Genomic DNA, 20417 nt, shown 5'->3' with positions numbered 1-20417 from the left:
GAGGCAAAGAGGGGAATGTATGAGAGTATAGTTTTACCAATGCTCTTATATGGGTGTGAAGCATGGGTGATGAATGTTGCAGCGAGGAGAAGGCTGGAGGCAGTGGAGATGTCATGTTTGAGGGAGGCAGTGGAGATGTCATGTTTGAGGGCAATGTGTGGTGCAAATATAATGCAGAGAATTCGTAGTTTGGAAGTTAGGAGGAGGTGCAGGATTGCCAAAACTGTTGTCCAGAGGGCTGAGGAAGGGTCATTGAGGTGGTTCGGACATGTAGAGAGAATGGAGTGAAACAGAATGACTTGAAGAGTGTATCAGTCTGTAGTGGAAGGAAGGCAGGGTAGGGGTTGGCCTAGGAAAGGTTGAAGAGAGGGGGTAAAGGAGGTTTTGTGTGCGAGGGGCTTGGACTTCCAGCGGGCATGCATGAGCGTGTTTGATAGGAGTGAATGGAAACAAATGGTTTTTAATACTTGACGTGCTGTTGGAGTGTGAGCAAAGTAACATTTATGAAGGGGTTCAGGGAAACCGGCAGGCCGGACTTGAGTCCTGGAGATGGGAAGTACAGTGCCTGCACTCTGAAGGAGAGGTGTTAATGTTGCAGTTTAAAAACTGTAGTGTAAAGCACCCTTCTGGCAAGACAGTGATGGAGTGAATGATGGTGAAAGTTTTTCTTTTTCGGGCCACCCTGCCTTGGTGGGAATCGGCCAGTGTGCTAATAAAAAAAATATATACAATGGACCCTGGTTTTCAGCTGGTGCAGAAATCGGCCAATTTGGAAATCAAGCACTTTTTTTGGTGAAATTTCCCACCGGATTTCGTTCATCCGCTCGGAAATCATTGGTATCAGACGCATCCACCTGCCTGTGATGCCACTACCTCGCGCATATCACACTCAGTCTTCATCTCTCTCTGTTGAGTTAGGAATACTCTGTGCATTCATCCATTGATTTTTGTGCTTCTTTGTTGTTTTTGTGCTTCTTGTTTATTAATTGTGAAATAATTCACCATGGGGCCAAAGAAAGTTCAGAGAAGGATTTTGAAGGGTTTGAGGCTGACCCTGATGACCCTATGCCTGTTGTGGAATCTATTGTGGCCTTAGGGAAGTCCATGGGGTTGGATGTGAGTGGCGAGGATGTGGAAGAGTTGGTGGAGGACCATAGAGAAGAGCTAACCACAGAAGACTTGCAAGACCTTCAACTGGAACAGCAACAGACTGCAGCTGAGGATGTTGCTTCAGAGGAGGAAGAGAGGGGGAAATATGTGCCTTCTTCAGCAATTAAGGACATTTGTGCAAAGTGGAGTGAGGTGCAAATTTTGCAAAGAATCATCACCCTAACAAAATAGTTGAAAGCAGTGTCTGCAACATGTTCAATGACAATGTCTTGTCCCATTTTATGGAAAAACTTCCAGAGATGCCAGAAACAGGCCTCTCTGGACAGATTTTTTGTGCAACGGGTGAAGTGACTCTCAAGCTGGTCCTAGTGGCAGTAAAAGACAAAGAAGAGAAGTAACCCCTGAAAGAGTTTTGATACCTGAAGTCCTTATGGAGGGGGATTCTCCTTATTATTTTTATTAACACACTGGCCGATTCCCACCAAGGCAGGGTGGCCCGAAAAAGAAAAACTTTCACCATCATTCACTCCATCACTGTCTTGCCAAAAGGGTGCTTTACACTACAGTTTTTAAGCTGCAACATTAACACCCCTCCTTCAGAGTGCAGGCACTGTACTTCCCATCTCCAGGGCTCAAGTCCGGCCTGCCGGTTTCCCTGAATCCCTTCATAAATGTTACTTTGCTCACACTCCAACAGCACGTCAAGTATTAAAAACCATTTGTCTCCATTCACTCCTATCAAACACGCTCATGCATGCCTGCTGACCTCCTTTACCCCCTCCCTCCAATAAACTCTCCTCCCACTCCCCTCCTCACTTCTTCCATTTGCCAACAAGAGTCTTCAATAAAAGTATGTATGTAATGTTCATTTATCATTAAAATTAGTGCTTTATATTTATTTCTCATTGTTTTCTGTATGTAAAACTATAGCTATTCTTTAAAAAATGTATTTTTTGTTAATATTTTTGGGTGTCTGGAACAGATTAATTGGATTTACATTATTTCACATGGGAAATATTACTTCAGTTTTCTACCATTCTGGATTTAGGCCAACCTTCTGGAATGGATTAATTACGAAAAGGTCTACTATATTTGACAGCCAATATCTTCCTGCAATTTTTTGTGTATATGCCAGAAAACACAAGGACAAGGATATACAATTTACATGAAGGTGAGCAGACAGAACAAAGGAACGTGGAGATAAATTACAAGACTGCATTATACAGTATTGTAGGCCATTTTTCTAAGAGTGGTAATCTCTGAGTTAGAGTTGATTTTAGATTCTAGAAAGGCTCCAGCTTTCAAGTATTTAATTTTATCTGGTTCCTTAAAGATGATCATTATTTAATCCCAATTCTGGTGTGAGTAATATATCCCTAACCTATACAACCACAATACATTAGACACCATTACCCTATGTACTAAGTGTTTCATAAGGTGCGCTTTTTTCCCCACAAAATGTCTTGGAAAAATCACTCTGTGCCTTATGTGCCCAAGGTCAGGGTCAAGGGTAGGCATGAGCTACACTTCAGCATGAAGTATCAAGGTCATTAGCCCTTAAATATGATTACGGATTTACCATTAAGATACTTTTGTCGTGTATCTTATATGCTAGAAAGGACAGTATGTAATTTGTTGTTACCCACATGGCTCTGTTCAAACATTTGGTGACCCACCCACCCACCAAGACAGGGGTAGGGAGGATGCGACACTTTAGTTTTATCCAACTACTGGTGCTCTACTTAGTCACCATCACTCCATTCTATCCCTTGCCCACCTAGCCCTTGGTGACCAGTTATTTATACATAAGGATTTCAAATTTAACTTTTTTTGTTTCATTATTACATTAATATGGGACTTAATACAGATGTATGCCATCCCAGGATAATAAATCAATATTTGTACTTTATGTTGATGATTGCATTGAGAGAGATAGTGGTGGAACAATAGTCCAAGTTATACTATAGCTCTATGTATCACTGAAAAGGAAGACATAACCTACTTCTACTAGGGGTTCCCACCTACATGTAACCACAAGGGTAGAAACTACAGAAATCCCTCACATAGCACGGTTAATTCATGTCAAAGAAAATACCGTACCATTGTACTGATCTATGTACAGTGGAACCTCAAAAATCGAACTGCTCCCAACACAACCAATTATGTATGTGTATTTTTGTAAGTGCTTTTATAAGTGTATTTTTGAGGGTCTGAAATGGACTAACCTAATTTACATTATTCCTCATGGGAATTAATTCATTCAGTAAAGGCACTCGAACAGCCTTCTGGACCAAAGAAAGTTCGATATTTGAGGTTCCACTGTATTATTATCACGAGTTTTAATGTAATGCATTCCAACAATATGAGTAAATGTATCAGATCGCAAAAATATTTGGCTGTTTGCTTAGTACAAATCAATGCACACAAAACTCTTGCACACACTTGCAAATAAAGAAATGACAAAAAAAAAAAGATAAAAATGAAGGGAGACAAGAGAATGTAAAAATTATAGGGAAATAAATTTACTGAGTTAACCCCCTTCTCTTGTATATGTTACTAAATTTAAAAAGAAAAACTTTTGTTTTTCTTTTTGGGCCACCCTGCTTCAGTGGAATATGGCCAGTTTGTTGAAAGAAGAAGTTTATTGAGTATACCAGGTAAAGTGTATGGTAGGGTAATTATTGAAAGAAGTAGAGGTAAGACAGAGAGCAGGATTGCAGATGAAAGAGGAGGCTTTAGAATGGGTATGGGATGTGTAGACCAAGTGTTTCCATTGAGGCATATAGGTAAACAATATTTAGAAAAAGATAGGGAAGTTTTCATTGTATTTATGGATTTAGAATAGGCATATGACAGGGTGGATAAGGGAGCAATGTGGCAGATGTTTAAAGTGTATGGAACAGGTAATAAGTTACTAAATGCTATCAAGAGGATAGTAAGGCTCAGGTTAGGGTGTGTGGGAGAGAGAGAGAATTACTTTCCAGTAAAAGTAGGCCTCAGACAGGGATGTGTAATATTACCATAGTTATTTAACATATTTATAGATAGGGTTATAAAAGAAGTAAATGCTAAGGTGTTGGGGAGAGGGGTGGGATTAAATAATGGGGAATCAAATACATAATGAGAGATGACATAGTTACTCGTTGCTGATAATACTGTGCTTTTGGGAGATTCTAAAGAGAAGTTGCAAAGGTTTGTACATGTGTCTGGGAGGGTGTGTATAAAGGCAGAAAGTTGAAAGTGAACATAGATAAGAGTAAGGTGATGAGGATATCAAACAAGTTAGGTAAAGAATAATTGGATATCACACAGGAGGGAGGGAGTATGGAAGAAGTGAATGTGTTCAGATATTTGGGGGTAGACTTGTCAGCAGATGGGTCTATGAAGAATGAGATAAACCATAAACTCATTAAGGAAAAAGGGTGAGTGGTGCACTGAAGTATCTGTTTAGACAAAGAACATTATCCATGGAGGCAAAGAAGGGAATTAATAAGAGTATAGTGGTAACACTATTTTATGGATGGGAGGCATGGGTTGTAGATGCTGCAGCAAGAAGGCAGCTGGAGGCAGTGATGTCATGTCTAAGGGCATTGTGTAAATATTACGCAGAGAATTCAAGTGTGAAAACTAGGTGTGGAGTTACTAAAAGTATTACTTAGAGGGCTGAGGAGGAGTTGTTGAGGTGGTTTGGTAATTTAGAGAGGATGGAGCATAATAGGATGAGAAAGCTAGACCTAAAGGAGTGAAAGCAATATTATTAACCCTTTGAGGGTTTCGGAAGTACTAGTACGGCTTACACGCAGGGGTTTTTGATGTACTAGTACGCATAAATTCTAGCGCTGTCAAATCTCGCGGGAAAAGGCTGGTAGGCCTAGATGTGAGAGAATGGGTCTGTGTGGTCGGTGTGCACAGTAGAAAAAAAATCTGGGACCCAGTGGTGCATTGTGGGAACGCCATCTTAGTACACAATGTCCACCATGTCTCGCGGTAAGAAGTTCCTCACTCCTTGGCGAATTGGGACACTTTTGTTCCCCAGTGACAGTTCTAATACAGATGGAAGTGCCAGTGAAAATGAGTTTCAAGGTTTTGGTGAGGTTTTGACCGAAACTAATGACCATAATATCGGTAATATTGAGGAAAACCCAGACGACCCTCAGCCTTCCACCTCTGCTGCTGGGCCGTCTTGTTCATGCTCAGTTGTACCAGAATCAAAGAGGAAACTCCTATTTTCCCAAATCCCAGACTCAGATGTGAGCATTTGTGATGATAGTGATAGTGATTATGAACTACAAGCTCTTGAAAACAGTTCCAGTAGTGATAGTGAAGTGGAATATTCCCTAGTGAAGCGTCAGTATAAACGATGATATATGCGCTCTGGTAGTGTGCCATATGCTATTCCAAGGGGAAGGAGTACATCTCAGAGTACATCCCATGGCTGTACAACAGGAACAGACAGTGAAAATGACGATGACAGTGTTGCAATTGGGATGGAAAATGTGCATGGTGGTGGTAGTGGTGGTGAAGGCCATGAGGCACCAGCAGTGGGCCATGCTGCCACTCACGCTGCCACCCACGCCGCTGCCTCAGCTGATCTACAACAAAGGCCACCATCCCCCACCCACCCACCACACCAGCCTCCACAACCACAACCTCCACAACCACAACCTCCACAACCACAACCACCTGTCATTGTCCAGTACCCACCAGCAGACTGCACCTGGGATTGGCAGGAAGCTGTCAATTTTGTTCCAAATGCCCACCAGTTTGATGACAGCCAAAGTGGAATACGGCCATCTTGTACACTTGGGAACAATGCCACTGAACTGGAATGTTTCGAGTTATTCTTTGACGAACCCCTGATGGAAAGTATTGTCATGGAAAGCAACACATACTACGAGTACACCATGGCAAGCACAATACTTTCACCAAAATTACGTCTACACCAGTGGAAGGAGGCAACTGTGGCTGAGATGCATCTTTTCTTTGCCACAATAATGCTTATGCCACATGTGTATAAGCACAAAGTGAAATCATACTGGTCAACAGACCGCCTGATTGCAACCCCAGGTTTCAGTGATATAATGCCAGTGAATCGATTTGTGCTAATGTTACGTATGCTTCACTTCTCAGACAAAACCAGGCCTGACAGAAACGACAGGTTATTTAAGATTAGGCATGTGTTTGTGTATCTGAAAGAGAAATTCAATATGTATTTTTATCCCTTCAGGAAGCTTGTAATTGACGAGTCTTTGATTCTGTTCAAAGGAAGACTCTCTTTCAAGCAGTACATACCAAGCAAGAGGAAACACTTTGGTATAAAGTTGTTTGTGCTTTGTGATTGTTACAGTGGTCTGGTATTGGATATTATTGTGTACACTGGAAGTTATACATTGCAAAATACCAGGAAGTTATTGGGAATCTCTGGTGATGTGGTTAGAACAATGATTGAACCATACCTTGGTAAGGGGCATATATTATATACTGATAACTGGTACACAAGCCCCTCACTCAGTGATTTTTTGCGAGTGAACATAGACAGATGTGTGTGGCACAGTGCGTGTAAATCGGAAACATATGCCCAGGTTTGATGCTGGCACTCGTAGAGGTGAGGTGCAGGCGTTTGCTGCCAATGACATCATGGCATTTCGGTGGCATGACAAACAAGATGTCACACTGTTGTCATCAGTTCACCCTAATGAAATGGCAGACACTGGCAGGCACCAGAGAGAGAGCAATGAACCCATTCTAAAACCTGCAGCTGTGACTGATTACACCTTCAATATGCGTTCAGTGGACAAATATGACATGCAGATTGGGTTTGCTGATTGTGTTCGCAAGAGTTATAAGTGGTACATAAAACTCTTTTTCCATCTTCTGGACATTTCCATGCTCAATGCTTATAATATGTATAAGATGAGGACCAGAAACAAACCACAATATGGCAAATTCTGTTTGTCTGTCATCAGACAAATAGTATTCAAGTACCAAGGAAGAACACCTGCAATAGACCGCCCACCAAATTATCAACAACTACCTGCTCGTCTGAAGCATGGTGATCACTTCCTGGTAAAACTGCCCGGTACTGCTTTCAAGAAAAAGGCTCAGAAGAGGTGTTACATCTGTACACATACAAGGAAACGCCCACAACAACGCAGAAACACTCGTTTTGTGTGTGAGGAATGTAAAACACCACAGTGCATGACACCATGTTTCAAAGACTTCCACAGGCTGCAGAACTTCTAGAAACATTCCCTGTGACTGTATATGTGTATATAAAATATAGAAAAAAGTAATAAACAACATTTCATATCGTTTGTTTGTGTAAATATTTTCTATAAACAAAACAATGACAACAGTTTATGCCCTTATTGTGTAGTATTGAAAAAGAAAAAACTTACAAAATACTGATCATATTGGTCTCACAGGCCATAAAAGTTACTTGGAAAAAGAAAAATTAAAAAATAATAGAAATTAGAACATAAGAAAGTAAATAAAAGAATACCGGGAGACGGCAGTCGGCGATGTTGCCACATTGTCCCCCTTTTTTATCAACTTCGCGCCTCCATATCTCGGTAAGTATTGATGGTAAAAATTTTTTGTTTAGCCTATAATATTCAGAAAAAAAACTCTTCTTTCATAAGAAAAAATTATTTTTTTTTTTTTAAATTTGGCCAACCCTGAGAACGAGTCTCTGAGAGGACCTGTCGACCCTCAAAGGGTTAAGTGATAAACTGGGGAAAAACACCAGTTAGCTGGACTCAAGTCCTGGAAATGGGAAGTACAATGCCTTCACTTTAACCCATTAACCCTTTGACTTTTCGGTCATATATATACGTCTTACGCGCCACTGTTTCTGACGTATTTATACATGTAAATTCTAGCGGCTTCAAATCAAGCGGGAGAAAGCTGGTAGGCCCACATGTGAGAGAATGGGTCTGTGTGGTCAGTGTGCACCACATAAAAAAATCCTGCAGCACGCAGTGCGTAATGAGAAAAAAAACTTTGACCGTTTTTTTTGGATTAAAACACCGACTTTGAGGTGTATTTTCGTATAGTATTTATCATTGTATTCTCTTTTTCATGGTCTCAGGTGATAAAATGGAAAACATATTACAGAAATGGAGATGATTTTGATTACTTTCACGATGAAAACGACCTTGAAATTGAGCTCAGGAGTAAGCAAATCACACTACATGTCCAATACACTTCAACTGGGGAGTCTAATATTCTTTCACTAGTGCACTGATATTATTTATACCATTTTTACAATAATGCAGTAGTCTGCATAACAGTAAATTTTGTATTTTTTTGTATGAATAAAAAATCAAAATAGAAATCAATAGTAATATAAGAGGGGCCTAGAGATGTTACTAATGAACATAGGATATGTTATTTTAATGCCAAGAATGTCTACATTGTTTATTCTGGACCCTATTTTGAAATTGGCATTTTTTTAATTTGCATGAAATTGGTCAAATTGCCAATTTCTGACCACTTTATTGGGTAATTCAAATCGGTAAATGGGTGGTTTCTTGTACTCGACTGATAGAAAAAATGGAGTTCTAAAGAAATAGCTACGAGTTTGGTCAACTGGAACAACGAAATTGGCCAAAAACAGGGCTCAAATTCGGCGAAATTGCCAATGCGTATATGTCGCCGAGACCGCTAACTTCGTGAAAGCGTAATTCCACGAGTTTTCGACCAAATTTTGTACTTTTGGTGTCATTACCATCGGAAAAAGATTCTCTATCATTCATAAGAATTTTTTTTTTTTTTTTCCAAAAATTTATCGACATAGAATGACAGTTTCAGAAAGGGGCCTGCGACAGTCAAAGGGTTAACTGTCAAAACGTAGATTCGTGTTCTCTCGCCCAGCACTCCAAATATTTTTATTTTTTTTGTTTTGAGTCAGTACTTACCGAAATATAAGGCCGCGAAGTTGACGCTGGATGCTCACCTGATGGCAACACGAAGTGCTGCTGCTTGCAGAAATGTTCCCGATGTACCTTTTTTTCTCATTTTTATTTTAATTTATGTAATTTTTATGTTCTGATAATTAGAATTTGTAGTAGTTCTTGTGATTTCATATCCAATGTTTGTTCTAACACTAATATTAGGTACTGAATTAGTATTCAAATAGTCATAAACAAACTGACAGGTGAACATTTTCACCTGCCTTGGTTACGTACTATTGTCTAGAAATATGTACATAGTATTCATAGGTCCCAGCAACATTTTAGACATGCTGGAGTATATATGAAACTCCTTGAAGCACAGTGTAAGACGAGTGACACTCCACTGCTGACAGTGCAGCAGTGGAGTGACATTTGATGATCGTGTACTGCCTTGGCTTTGTTTTCACTGTTACACATAAACATGTCTGTCTGTCTGTCTCTCTGTCTGCTTGTCTCTCTTTCTGTCTCAGAGAGCCACTCATAAACCAACAGGTATTACACAACGATGCAGAGTCGTCACGTCTGATTCCTGAACAAGTCAAAATGTGTATTACTCGCCATTCATGCTTATTATGCCTTATATCTACAAGCACAGTATAGCACTTTGTCTGGATTTTTTGGGTTATCCTAGGTAACTTACACTATGAATAATAACTGTATTGTATTTATGTGTACTTTTGAGACAGAAATAGACAGACGGAGACAGAGATAGACAGATGGAGATCGAGACAGCCAAAGTCAATCAGCCAGCCAGCCATCCAGTCGACCTGCCAAACACGTATTACATGTTCCCAAATTGTTCCTCTTTACTTTGGGCATGCATAGGCTATAGGACATTCTGGCAGGATGACACTACCAGTGTTATCAAAATCGAAAGGACGTTGCACAAATATTACATATGGGTTACTACTGAGGTTTTTGATACTTCCTCGACCACTTGTGGCCACATCCATCTCAAAGACACTAAACTCAGGGTCAGCATTACTTTCCTCTTAAAAGGGGTGTTAATACGACATGACATCAGAGAATCCCTGGTGTTTGCCATGCTGTTTACTCTAGCTGGTGCTCCCACAAGGTATTAAGAGGTCCCAGATTTTTTTAATACTGCACACGCCGAGTGTTAAGATGCATTCTATACTGACCAGGCATCTCAGGCCAATCGTGCCAAATTTGGAGGCAGGAAAAATAAAACATTGATCTGTGTTTGGAGCGCTAGCAGTAACAATACTGATCTATGTTTGGACAGTTAAGGGGTTAAAGGAGGGGTTTGAGATATTGGCAGTTTGGAGGAACATCTAAACTGTTGTATGTGAGTGCCTCTGCAAAGACAGTGAAAATTTTGGATGATGAAAATTTTTCTTTCTTTTTGGGTTTTTCTTTCTTTTTGGGTCACCCTGCCTCTGTGAGAAACGGCCAACGTGATAAAGAACAAAAAAAGTTCATCCAATGTGAATTCTTTTGTGAGCGCAGCATTTTCTTCTTTATTTTGCTCTGTTTCTATGTATAAATGTTGCTGATCCATTTCCACAAGTGTTGCATCATCAAGGTCACTGGAGTGTGAGTCAAAGCACTGACACATTTTCAAAATCCAAAGTTTCTAATCTGAGCTTTCCCAAGCTGCACAATGCTTTCATAAAGTTTCAATATGGGATTCAAAACTGGAAAAATCATTGAAACAATGTGGTAAAAGAAAATGCCAAACAACTCTCAAGTTTACTTGCAGTTACTTCAAGCCATGATTCACTTATGTTTCCAATTGCATTTTGGATACAGCCCCTCCTCACTTAACGACGGGGTTCCGTTCCTAAGAGTAAGTTGGTAGGGGAATTGGTTGTTAAGCACGGAGCATACTATACTGGTAATGGGTTTGTGTAATGTCACCTTTGCACTATTTATAACATTTCTGGTATATTCTTAAATATTTATACAGTAGTGTACTGTATACTGTAATAAACAGAATAGAGGAAATCAGCTCTAATAAACATTACAGTATTTAGGTTTGCATACTGGCTGGAGAGCTGGTCGTATGTCTGAGTGGTCGGTAAACGAGTACGTCATTAAGTGAGAAGAGGCTGTCCTGTAACTTTTACAAAATTCATTTAAACTTAAGGCATTTTCTTCCATCATTCCTTTTATGGCTTGTGCAAAGGTACATCTTAAAAAAAAAAAAGCTTTAAATGTACCAATAACACCCTGAGCCATTGGCTGCAATAATGATGTCATGTTCGGTAGCAGGAAAATTACACTGAAAGAGAATTAGAATAACCTGGTACATTGTCCAATAAAAAAATTTTAAAATCCATGTCATTATCTTTGCCATAACACTGAACTGCAGGGCAAAAATAATTTGCAAACCAGTCTTCAAACAATTGTCTTATTACACAGGCTTTCTTATTTGACCACCATATAACAGGAATAGCATTTTTTAATAGGATTTAAGAACCCTTGGATTTTTTGCTCTGTACACCAGCATAGGCTTTAAAGTCACCAGATGCAGTCTTGGGAGACTTTATATCCTATTTGCGATGTTTTTTTTTTTTTTGCCAGATAAGTGCAAGACAGCACCTTCTTCTAAAACAAACCTGTTTTGTCTACGTTAAAAATTTGCTCATCTTTGTAGCCATTTTCTTCAATCAATTTTTTTCGATCATTAGGAAATCTTGCAGCTGCTTCATTGTCCACAATGGTACTTTGACCAGTGATTTGAACATTATGGAGTCCCATGTGTTTTTTGAAGTTATAAAACCAGCCACAACTTGCCAAAAACTTTCCCCTTCATTGCCCCTTTTCTTTTTTTAACAATGAATAGAGACTTGTTGTTTTAGCTTGAATCGTCATCTGACTTAATGGAATTCGTTTCTGGCTGCAGTCTTCAATCCATAACAATAAAAGATGTTCCATTTATCCATTGCAGAACTATGATTTTTAACGATCACTTTTGACATATAAGATGCTGTAGTCATTCCATGTCTCTTTATTTTATCTATGTTCCTTATGTGCACAAGTGCCAAAGCTTTGTTCATTTTCTTCTCACGTGCTTTTCAGCATACGATACACCATCTTCACGTTTCATAATTTCTAGTTTTTCATCTAATTTTAACCATTTATATTTACTAGCATGCTCAGCATCACTACATTTCCTCTTTCTACTCAAATCTGCGTATAAAAGGGGTACCAATACGTACTTAATATAATAAAGAAAAAAATTGTGTATACAGTGAACCCCCGGTTAACGATATTTTTTCACTCCAGAAGTATGTTCAGGTGCCAGTACTGACCGAATTTGTTCCCATAAGGAATATTGTGAAGTAGATTAGTCCATTTCAGACCCCCAAACATACACGTACAAACGCAATTACATAACTTACATAATTGGTCGCATTCGGAGGTGATCGTTATGCGGGGGTCCACTGTATGTATGTACTGTATAAGACTACACAACCCCACTGCCCAGAGTCTGGAACACTACTGATGTTCACATCACACTAGTCTGGTACACAGCAGCAGTCCAACATCAGTGCATAATGCAGTTAAATAAAATTTAAATTATTAAATTTATAAACTGTATTATATCAAAACCCATACCGTTCAAAACTGTACTATGCAAGGTATTACTGTATTACAAGATTCAGATGACTCAGACAAGTGTATATATACAGAAGACCCCTGGTTTTCGTAATTAATCCATTCCAGAAGGTTGGCCTAAATCTGAAATGGCCAAAAACCGAAGAAATATTTTCCATAAGAAATAATGCAAATCCAATTAACCCGTTCCAGACACCCAAAAATATTAACAAAAAATACATTTTTTAAAGAAAAACTATAGTTCTGCATACAGAAAACAATGAGGAATAAATATAAAGCATTAATTTTGATGATAAATAAACATTACATACCTTTATTGAAGATTCTTGTTGGCAAATGGAAGGAAGTGAGAAGAGAAGAGGGAGGAGAGTTTATTGTTTGGAAGGGGAATCCCCCTCCATAAGGACTTCAGGTATCAAAACCCTCTCTGGGGTTACTTCCCTTCTTTGTCTTTTACTGGCACTAAGACCAGCTTGAGAGTCACTGCACCTCTGTCGCACAAAAAATCTGTCCAGAGAGGCCTGTTTCTGGCGTCTCTGTAAGATTTGCCTTACATGAGGCAAGACATTGTCATTGAACATGTTGCAGACACAGCTTGCTTGTTCGCAATAAAGCTAATAGAATCCTTGGCTTCATATCAAGAAGCATAAATAATAGGAGTCCTCAGGTTGTTCTTCAACTCTATACATCCTTGGTTAGGCCTCATTTAGATTATGCTGCACAGTTTTGGTCACCGTATTACAGAATGGATATAAATTCTCTGGAAAATGTACAAAGGAGGATGACAAAGTTGATCCCATATATCAGAAACCTTCCCTATGAGGATAGACTAAGGGCCCTGAATCTGCACTCTCTAGAAAGACGTAGAATTAGGGGGGATATGATTGAGGTGTATAAATGGAAGACAGGAATAAATAAAGGGGGTGTAAATAGTGTGCTGAAAATATCTAGCCTAGACAGGACTCGCAGCAATGGTTTTAAGTTGGAAAAATTCAGATTCAGGAAGGATATAGGAAAGTACTGGTTTGGTAATAGAGTTGTGGATGAGTGGAACAAACTCCCGAGTACAGTTATAGAGGCCAGAACGTTGTGTAGCTTTAAAAATAGGTTGGATAAATACATGAGTGGATGTGGGTGGGTGTGAGTTGGACCTGATAGCTTGTGCTACCAGGTCGGTTGCCGTGTTCCTCCCTTAAGTCAATGTGACCTGACCTGACTAGGTTGGGTGCATTGGCTTAAGCCGGTAGGAGACTTGGACCTGCCTCGCATGGGCCAGTAGGCCTTCTGCAGTGTTCCTTCGTTCTTATGTTCTTATGTTCTTAACAGTTTTGTTAGGGTGGTAATTCTCCACAAAACTTTGTACCTCACTCCACTTTGAACAAATATCCTTAATCCCCCCTCTCTTCCTCCTCTGAAGCAACATCCTCAGCTGCGGACTGTTGCTGTTCCGGTTGAAGGTCTTCCAGCTCTTCAGTGGTTAGCTCTTCCCTGTGGTTCTCCACCAACTCTTCCACATTCTCACCATTCACATCCAACCCCATGGACTTCCCAAAGCCACAATAGATTCCACAACAGGCATAGGGTCATCAGGGTCAGCCTCAAACCCTTCAAAATCCTTCACTGAACTTTCTTTGGCCCCATGGTGGATTATTTCACAGTCAATAAACAATAAACAAGCACAAAAACAATAAAGAAGCACAAAAAACAATGAATGAATGCATGGAGTATTCCTAACTCAACAGAAAGAGACGCAGACCGAGTGTGATATGCGTGAGGCAGCCGCGCTGCGGGCAGGTGAACACATCTCATACCAACAATTTCCGAGTGGATCAATGAAATCCGGGGGAAAATTTCACCAAAAAAAGTGCTCAATTTCCACACCGGCCAAAAACTGGGAGTCCACTGAACACACAAACTTATATACGTATTCACATACATGTAGTGCATGCTAGATGTTTTTACTATCTGTGACTAGTATTTTTTTTCAAACATATGAGAATGAGAAATGAATATCTGCCTGATACATAAGAAAAATAAAATGCAAAATTAAGCCAATATAGTACCAACTTAGATAAAACTTACTTTGGGTGACGGATGTCCTGCAAAGAGCGGTTCAGTGCAATATCATCAGAGGCTCGAGCATTGAACCCATTAACTTTGTAGAGTAGGTCTCTCTCATTCTGGTATTTAGGTGGTAGATTGTAGGCTTGACCTTGCTCACCAGGGCCTATCTGTTTACTCTCTTTAAATAATCTGTCATAATCATGCCAGTCCTTGTATCCTCTTGGTACTACTGGTTCATCTGTGTATTAACACTTATATCAACAAACCTACAATATCAGATGGTCATGCATTTATTAAAATAATCAAGTGGATATTGTACAAACAAAAATCTGTAAGTTATGCATTGCAAAATCTCACCATGGAAAAAAACATTATCTAATAAAAGTTTCTTCTGCTATTGGGCATTTTGTCCTCCAACCAAAGTAATACACAATACTGAACCATTAGTGTGGCACTGAAGAGAACTTAGCATGTGCTACCAGCAGAAACTTAACAAAAGTATTGTATATGACATACAGTACTTTAATCTTAATCTTACTTTACTGAAGATGTGACACCACTCTGCTTTTGCATCTACAAATATGTAATCACTCACATACTCTTTAATAGCCAGTCAATACCCTTGAACCTCCACATGAAAAAAAAATACTGTTAAGTCTTGCTATACTCACTTGCTGGTGTAGCAATTATCTTGTGTTCAAGTGCTTTTGCTTGTGGTGTCACTTTTCGAACTTGAACACTAACATCTCTAGCATCATGAAGAGCCTGGCGCACAGTAAAGTATGTCCCCGCTAGGAAAACTAGCAAAGTCAAGGTGATTTTTGTCCACCACATCAAATTGCGTCTGAGCCTCATTCTTGTTAATTCACACTCTAAGAAAACAGAAGCCTGATGCATATTACACATTTCAACAAGAGTTTTCTATGTGGCTATACATTAATATTATTATGATACATTTTATTACAGTACATAAACAAAATATTTACAAGAACAATGAGTTCACCAGAGTTAACAAGAAAACAGACAATAATGAATTTATTATTACATCAATACAGTAATACAATAAATTACAGTGGAACCTCGGTACTTGAACTTAATTCGTTCCAGAAGGCAGTTCAAGTGCCAATCTGTTCGAGTACCAAATGAATGTTTCCCAAGAAGAATAATGTAAATTTGATTAATCTGCTTGAGACCCTCAAAAATACACTTACAGCGACTTTGCGGTGTATTTCCGTATGGTATTTATGATTGTATTTTTGTTTACTTTTTCTCATTTGAATGAAAGATATGGTTTACAGATTAAAAGTACCTTGATATTGAGCTCAAAGTAGTGGAAATCTTCGATTTTTGCTAATGTTCAAATGTAACGCGTCCAATACACATCAATTGGTGGGTTTAATATGCTTTCACAAATGAGCTGATATTATTTATAACATTTTGTCAATAATGCAGTAGTCTGCATAACAGTAAATTTTCTATTTTTTGTGTGACTTAAAATTCAAAATGGAAAGCAAGCGCAATATAAGAGGGGCCCGAAGTGGGAGGAGTTATAGGAGAGGGAGGGAGGGGCCAGCAGAAGGAGCATTCAGTATCTGACAAGTCCTCTTGATAGCTGGATACTAGTGGTGGTACGAATACAATGTTGTGTAATTACGTTAATATTAGTAATATAGGTTATCTATCACATTTATTTCAACTTGATATCAGAAACACGACAGATAACCTAGAAGCACAATAAAGACGCTGAAATTGACCCTTTCAGGGTCCTTCCCGTAGATCTACGGCTTCACGTTGAGTGTCCAAACCGTAGATCTACGCCAAAATTCTAGGGCCATCAAATTTAGCGCAAAAACGCTCATAGGCCTACACGTGAGAGAACGGGTCTGTGTGGTGGGTGTGAGCCACAAACAAAAAATCTAGGTGCCCGCATAGCATTGTGGGAACGCCGGCTCAGTTACCCTTGTTCACCATGCCTCGTCGCAAGGCAGCTCTCACTCCAAGGAAAATTGGGACTCTCCTCTTCCTATCTGATAGTTCTGACAGTGATGGAAGTGGAAATGAAGACAAATTCTTTGGCTCTGATCAGATAGTGACCGAAAGGAATGACTAGGATATCGATAATAGTCCAGAAAACCCTGACGGTCCTCAACCTTCTACCTCTGGTGTGGCACTCGTCAGTCACGGTCAGTTGTACCTCAACGCAAGAGAAAACTATTATTTTCGCGTGGCCAGGCCTCTGACTTCAGTACTGATGATGATAGTGACGTGGATTGTGATTTTATTGCTCTTGACGATCATTCGAGTAGTGATAGTGAGGAAACTTATTCACCAGTGAAGCGTTGGTATCTACGCCGCCGCATGCACTCGGGTAGTGTACCCTATGCTATGCCCAGGGGATGGAGTACATCCTAGAGAACATCCTGGAGTACATTCCGTGGCCCTACACCAGGTACAGACAGTGATAGTGAGGATGATATGGCTGCACTTGGCATGGATAGACCACAGGCATCAGTAGATGGTGGTAGTGGTGATGGTAGTGCCACGGCCATGCGTGACTCACCAGCCCAGGCTGGGACCCACGCTGCTGACTCCGCAGTTCAAGGACAAAGCGGAGCGTCAGCCACCAGCCCACCACAACCACAACTACCCGCACAACCAGCCTATGATGTCCAGTATCCACCAGCAAACCGTATCTGGGATTGGCAGCAAAATCCTAATTTTGTTCCCAAGCCCCACCATTTTGATGACTCTCAAAGTGGAATTCTACCAACTTGTCCCCTTGGAAACACTGCAAATGAACTGGAATTCTTTGAACTATTCTTTGACCAGCCATTGATGGAAACTATTGTCAGGGAAAGTAATAAGTATTTTGAGTACACCATGGCAAATACGATCATATCACCACAGTCAAGACTACACAGGTGGAAAGAGACGACTGTTGCAGAAATGTATTTGCTTTTTGCAACAATGATGCTTATGCCTCATGTCTATAAGCATAATATAAAAGCATACTGGTCCACAGATTGGCTAATTTCTACCCCGGTCTTCAGTGAAATCATCCCAGTGAACAGGTTTATCTTACTGTTACATATGTTGCACTTCTCTGACAAAACCAGGCCTGACAGAAGTGACAGGTTATACAAGACTAGAAATGTTTTTATGTATCTCAAACAAAAGTTCAGCATGTACTTTTATCCATTCAACAATCTTGTAATTGACAAGTCTTTGATTTTGTTCAAAGGTAGGCTGTCATTCAAGCAGTATATAACGAGCAAGAGGAAACGCTTTGGTATAAAACTGTTTGTACTCTGTACCTGTGACAGTGGCCTGGTATTGGATATTGTTGTATACACGGGAAGTAAAACATTGAAAAATACCAAGATGTTAGTGACGTAGTGAGAAGCATGATGGCACCTTATCTCGGTAAGGGGCATACATTATATACAGATAACTGGTACACAAGCCCTTTACTCAGTGATTTCTTGCGAGTGAACAAGACAGATGTGTGTGGCACAGTGCGTTCTAATTGTAAACATATGCCCAGGCTCAACGCAGGTGCTCGTGGTGATGATATGCAGGTGTTTACTGCCAATGACATCATGGCATTACGGTGGCATGACAAACAAGATGTCACATTGTTGACAACCATTCACCGTAACGAAATGCAAGACAGTGGCAAAGTTGATCGAGTGACTAATGAACGTATTCGAAAACCAGTGACAGTGATTGATTATACACAAAACACGCGCTTGGTTGACAAATGTGATATGCAGATTGGCTTTGTTGATTGTGTTCGTAAAAGTTACAAGTGGTACATGAAACTTTTCTTCCATCTCATGGACATTTCAATGCTCAATGCATATAATATGTACCAAATGAAGACTGGCAACAGACCACCGTATGCTGAATTTTGTTTGTCTGTTGTCAGACAACTCATAATGAAGTACCAGATAACAACACCTGCTATACAACAAGGTCCTCAAACTCCTCAGAATATACCCAAGCGTTTGAGGAGGGAAGGTGATCATTTTATAATACAGCTTCCTTCAACTCAGAAGAAATTTGCTCAGAAGAGATGCATTGTCTGTGCACAAACAAAACAACGGCAACAAAGACACAAAGACACTCGGTTTATGTGTGAGGAATGTAAGGTCCCTCTGTGCATGGTGCCTTGTTTCAAGGAGTTCCACAAGCTCCAGCAGTTCTAAAAACCATGTCCAGTGATTGTAAATATGTAAATATATGATAGAACATTAGTATTATACAAGATTTGTGCATGTTTATTGTAATAAACAATAGTGGTAAACAATAATATGATAATAACTTTAGTGCAGTTATTGTGTTCAATACAGTGAGTTTATACATGTAGTATATACATGTATACATTATATACAGTATTGGTCTCTCACGCCCCAAATGTAGTAGGAAAAGAAAAAAATTAGAAAAGAAAAGAAAAAACTACAAAAAATGTTAAATAAAGTAATGCGCGTATGTGGAAATCGTCGATGTTGCCGCCACCACGTCATTTTGGGTCAACTTCTCGGCACTGTATCTCAGTAAGTACTGATCAGAAATTTTTTTTCTCTCTTATTACCTTCACAAAAATATACTCTTTAATTCTGTAATACTCCCTAATACACAACTTTACTTGTATGAATCTTAGTCCTTGCTTCGTCTCTATACATGTAGATGCCTTCCTATCCCACTACACTGTAAAATGCTCCAAACTTCAGAACACCCATGACTTAACCTGATTCCTCCTTTTCCTTCTTCTCCCTCTTCCCCTTTCCTCTTTCCTTTATCTCCTTTGGGTTGTCTTTTTTTTGCCTCGTGTATTTCTTCCTTCATTATTTATGTATTCCCTCCCCCCTGTGTTCTTGCTCTTATCTTCTGTGGGCACCTAGCTCCCTTGCAGTGTTCCTCTTTCTTAGTACGTATTTGACTGGCTCCTCCTCCTCCTTACTACTTTCCCCACTAATACTTCCTTCTACCTCCACCACTACTACTACTACTACCACCTCCTGCCTATATATACCCCTGCTTCTCTCCTTTTCGTTAGTGTGACTTTGTAAATGGTCCCAGTCGGACCGAAATGTCGTTGTAAACTCCTTTCTTCTACGTGCGGGTTATTTGTGTATTGTTCCAATCACGGTATTGTGCCTTTTTTTGTTAGCAGGGGAGTTTTGGATTGAGCGACAACTGTGGGGAGACTAACACATGTTCTGACAGGTCGTGTTTGTTTGGTCAAGTGCCGAGCAAATGGTCAGCTACTGACCAATTTATTTACCGAACAAAGCATTCGAGTACCGAACTGTTCGAGTACGGAGCTGTTTGAGTACCAAGGTTCCACTGCACTCACCTCCCTTCCCAATATTATTTACATAACATAATATAATACGTACTACTATACACTTAACACAATAATAATTTGAAAAGCTCTTGTATTTATTTATTTATTTATTTATGTCTTTGCAAATACTAGTACATTGAGATTTTGTATTTACAATAATGGGTTGCAATGCAAAGAAAGCCTCTATTATGCCTAGGCATTATGGGCCTAGTTAACATTATTGGCTTACTGACTACTAAACACTAAGAATTATATCATAGTTGTAAAGTAGAATATTAATTATATCATAGCTGTACAGTATATTATTAATTATAAGTGAATCTAATTTATATAAGACAAAAGATATATTCATA

At 39.5% G+C, this 20417-nt stretch overlaps 1 protein-coding gene across 4 annotated transcripts in view; it reads right to left on the bottom strand.

Annotated features, from left to right (window-relative positions):
* The window catches only part of LOC128689232 (N-acetylgalactosaminyltransferase 6-like), an 81782-nt gene that overhangs the window by 58126 nt on the left and 3239 nt on the right, over positions 1–20417 (bottom strand). For all 4 annotated transcript variants that reach the window (XR_011392151.1, XM_070086339.1, XM_070086341.1 and 1 more), the window contains exons 2-3: positions 15386–15586; positions 14733–14952 (exon numbers count right to left, since the gene is read on the bottom strand). Coding sequence is in view for 3 of the 4 variants with exons in the window: in XM_070086339.1 (XP_069942440.1) it covers positions 14733–14952; positions 15386–15586 (421 nt within the window). In the remaining variant the exon portion in view is untranslated. The remainder of the gene's footprint in view (positions 1–14732; positions 14953–15385; positions 15587–20417) is intronic.

This window comes from Cherax quadricarinatus, chromosome 18 (genome assembly GCF_038502225.1).
Source record: "Cherax quadricarinatus isolate ZL_2023a chromosome 18, ASM3850222v1, whole genome shotgun sequence".
In the NCBI taxonomy this organism is placed as follows: domain Eukaryota; kingdom Metazoa; phylum Arthropoda; class Malacostraca; order Decapoda; family Parastacidae; genus Cherax; species Cherax quadricarinatus.
This window is presented reverse-complemented; position numbering and strand designations above follow the sequence as displayed.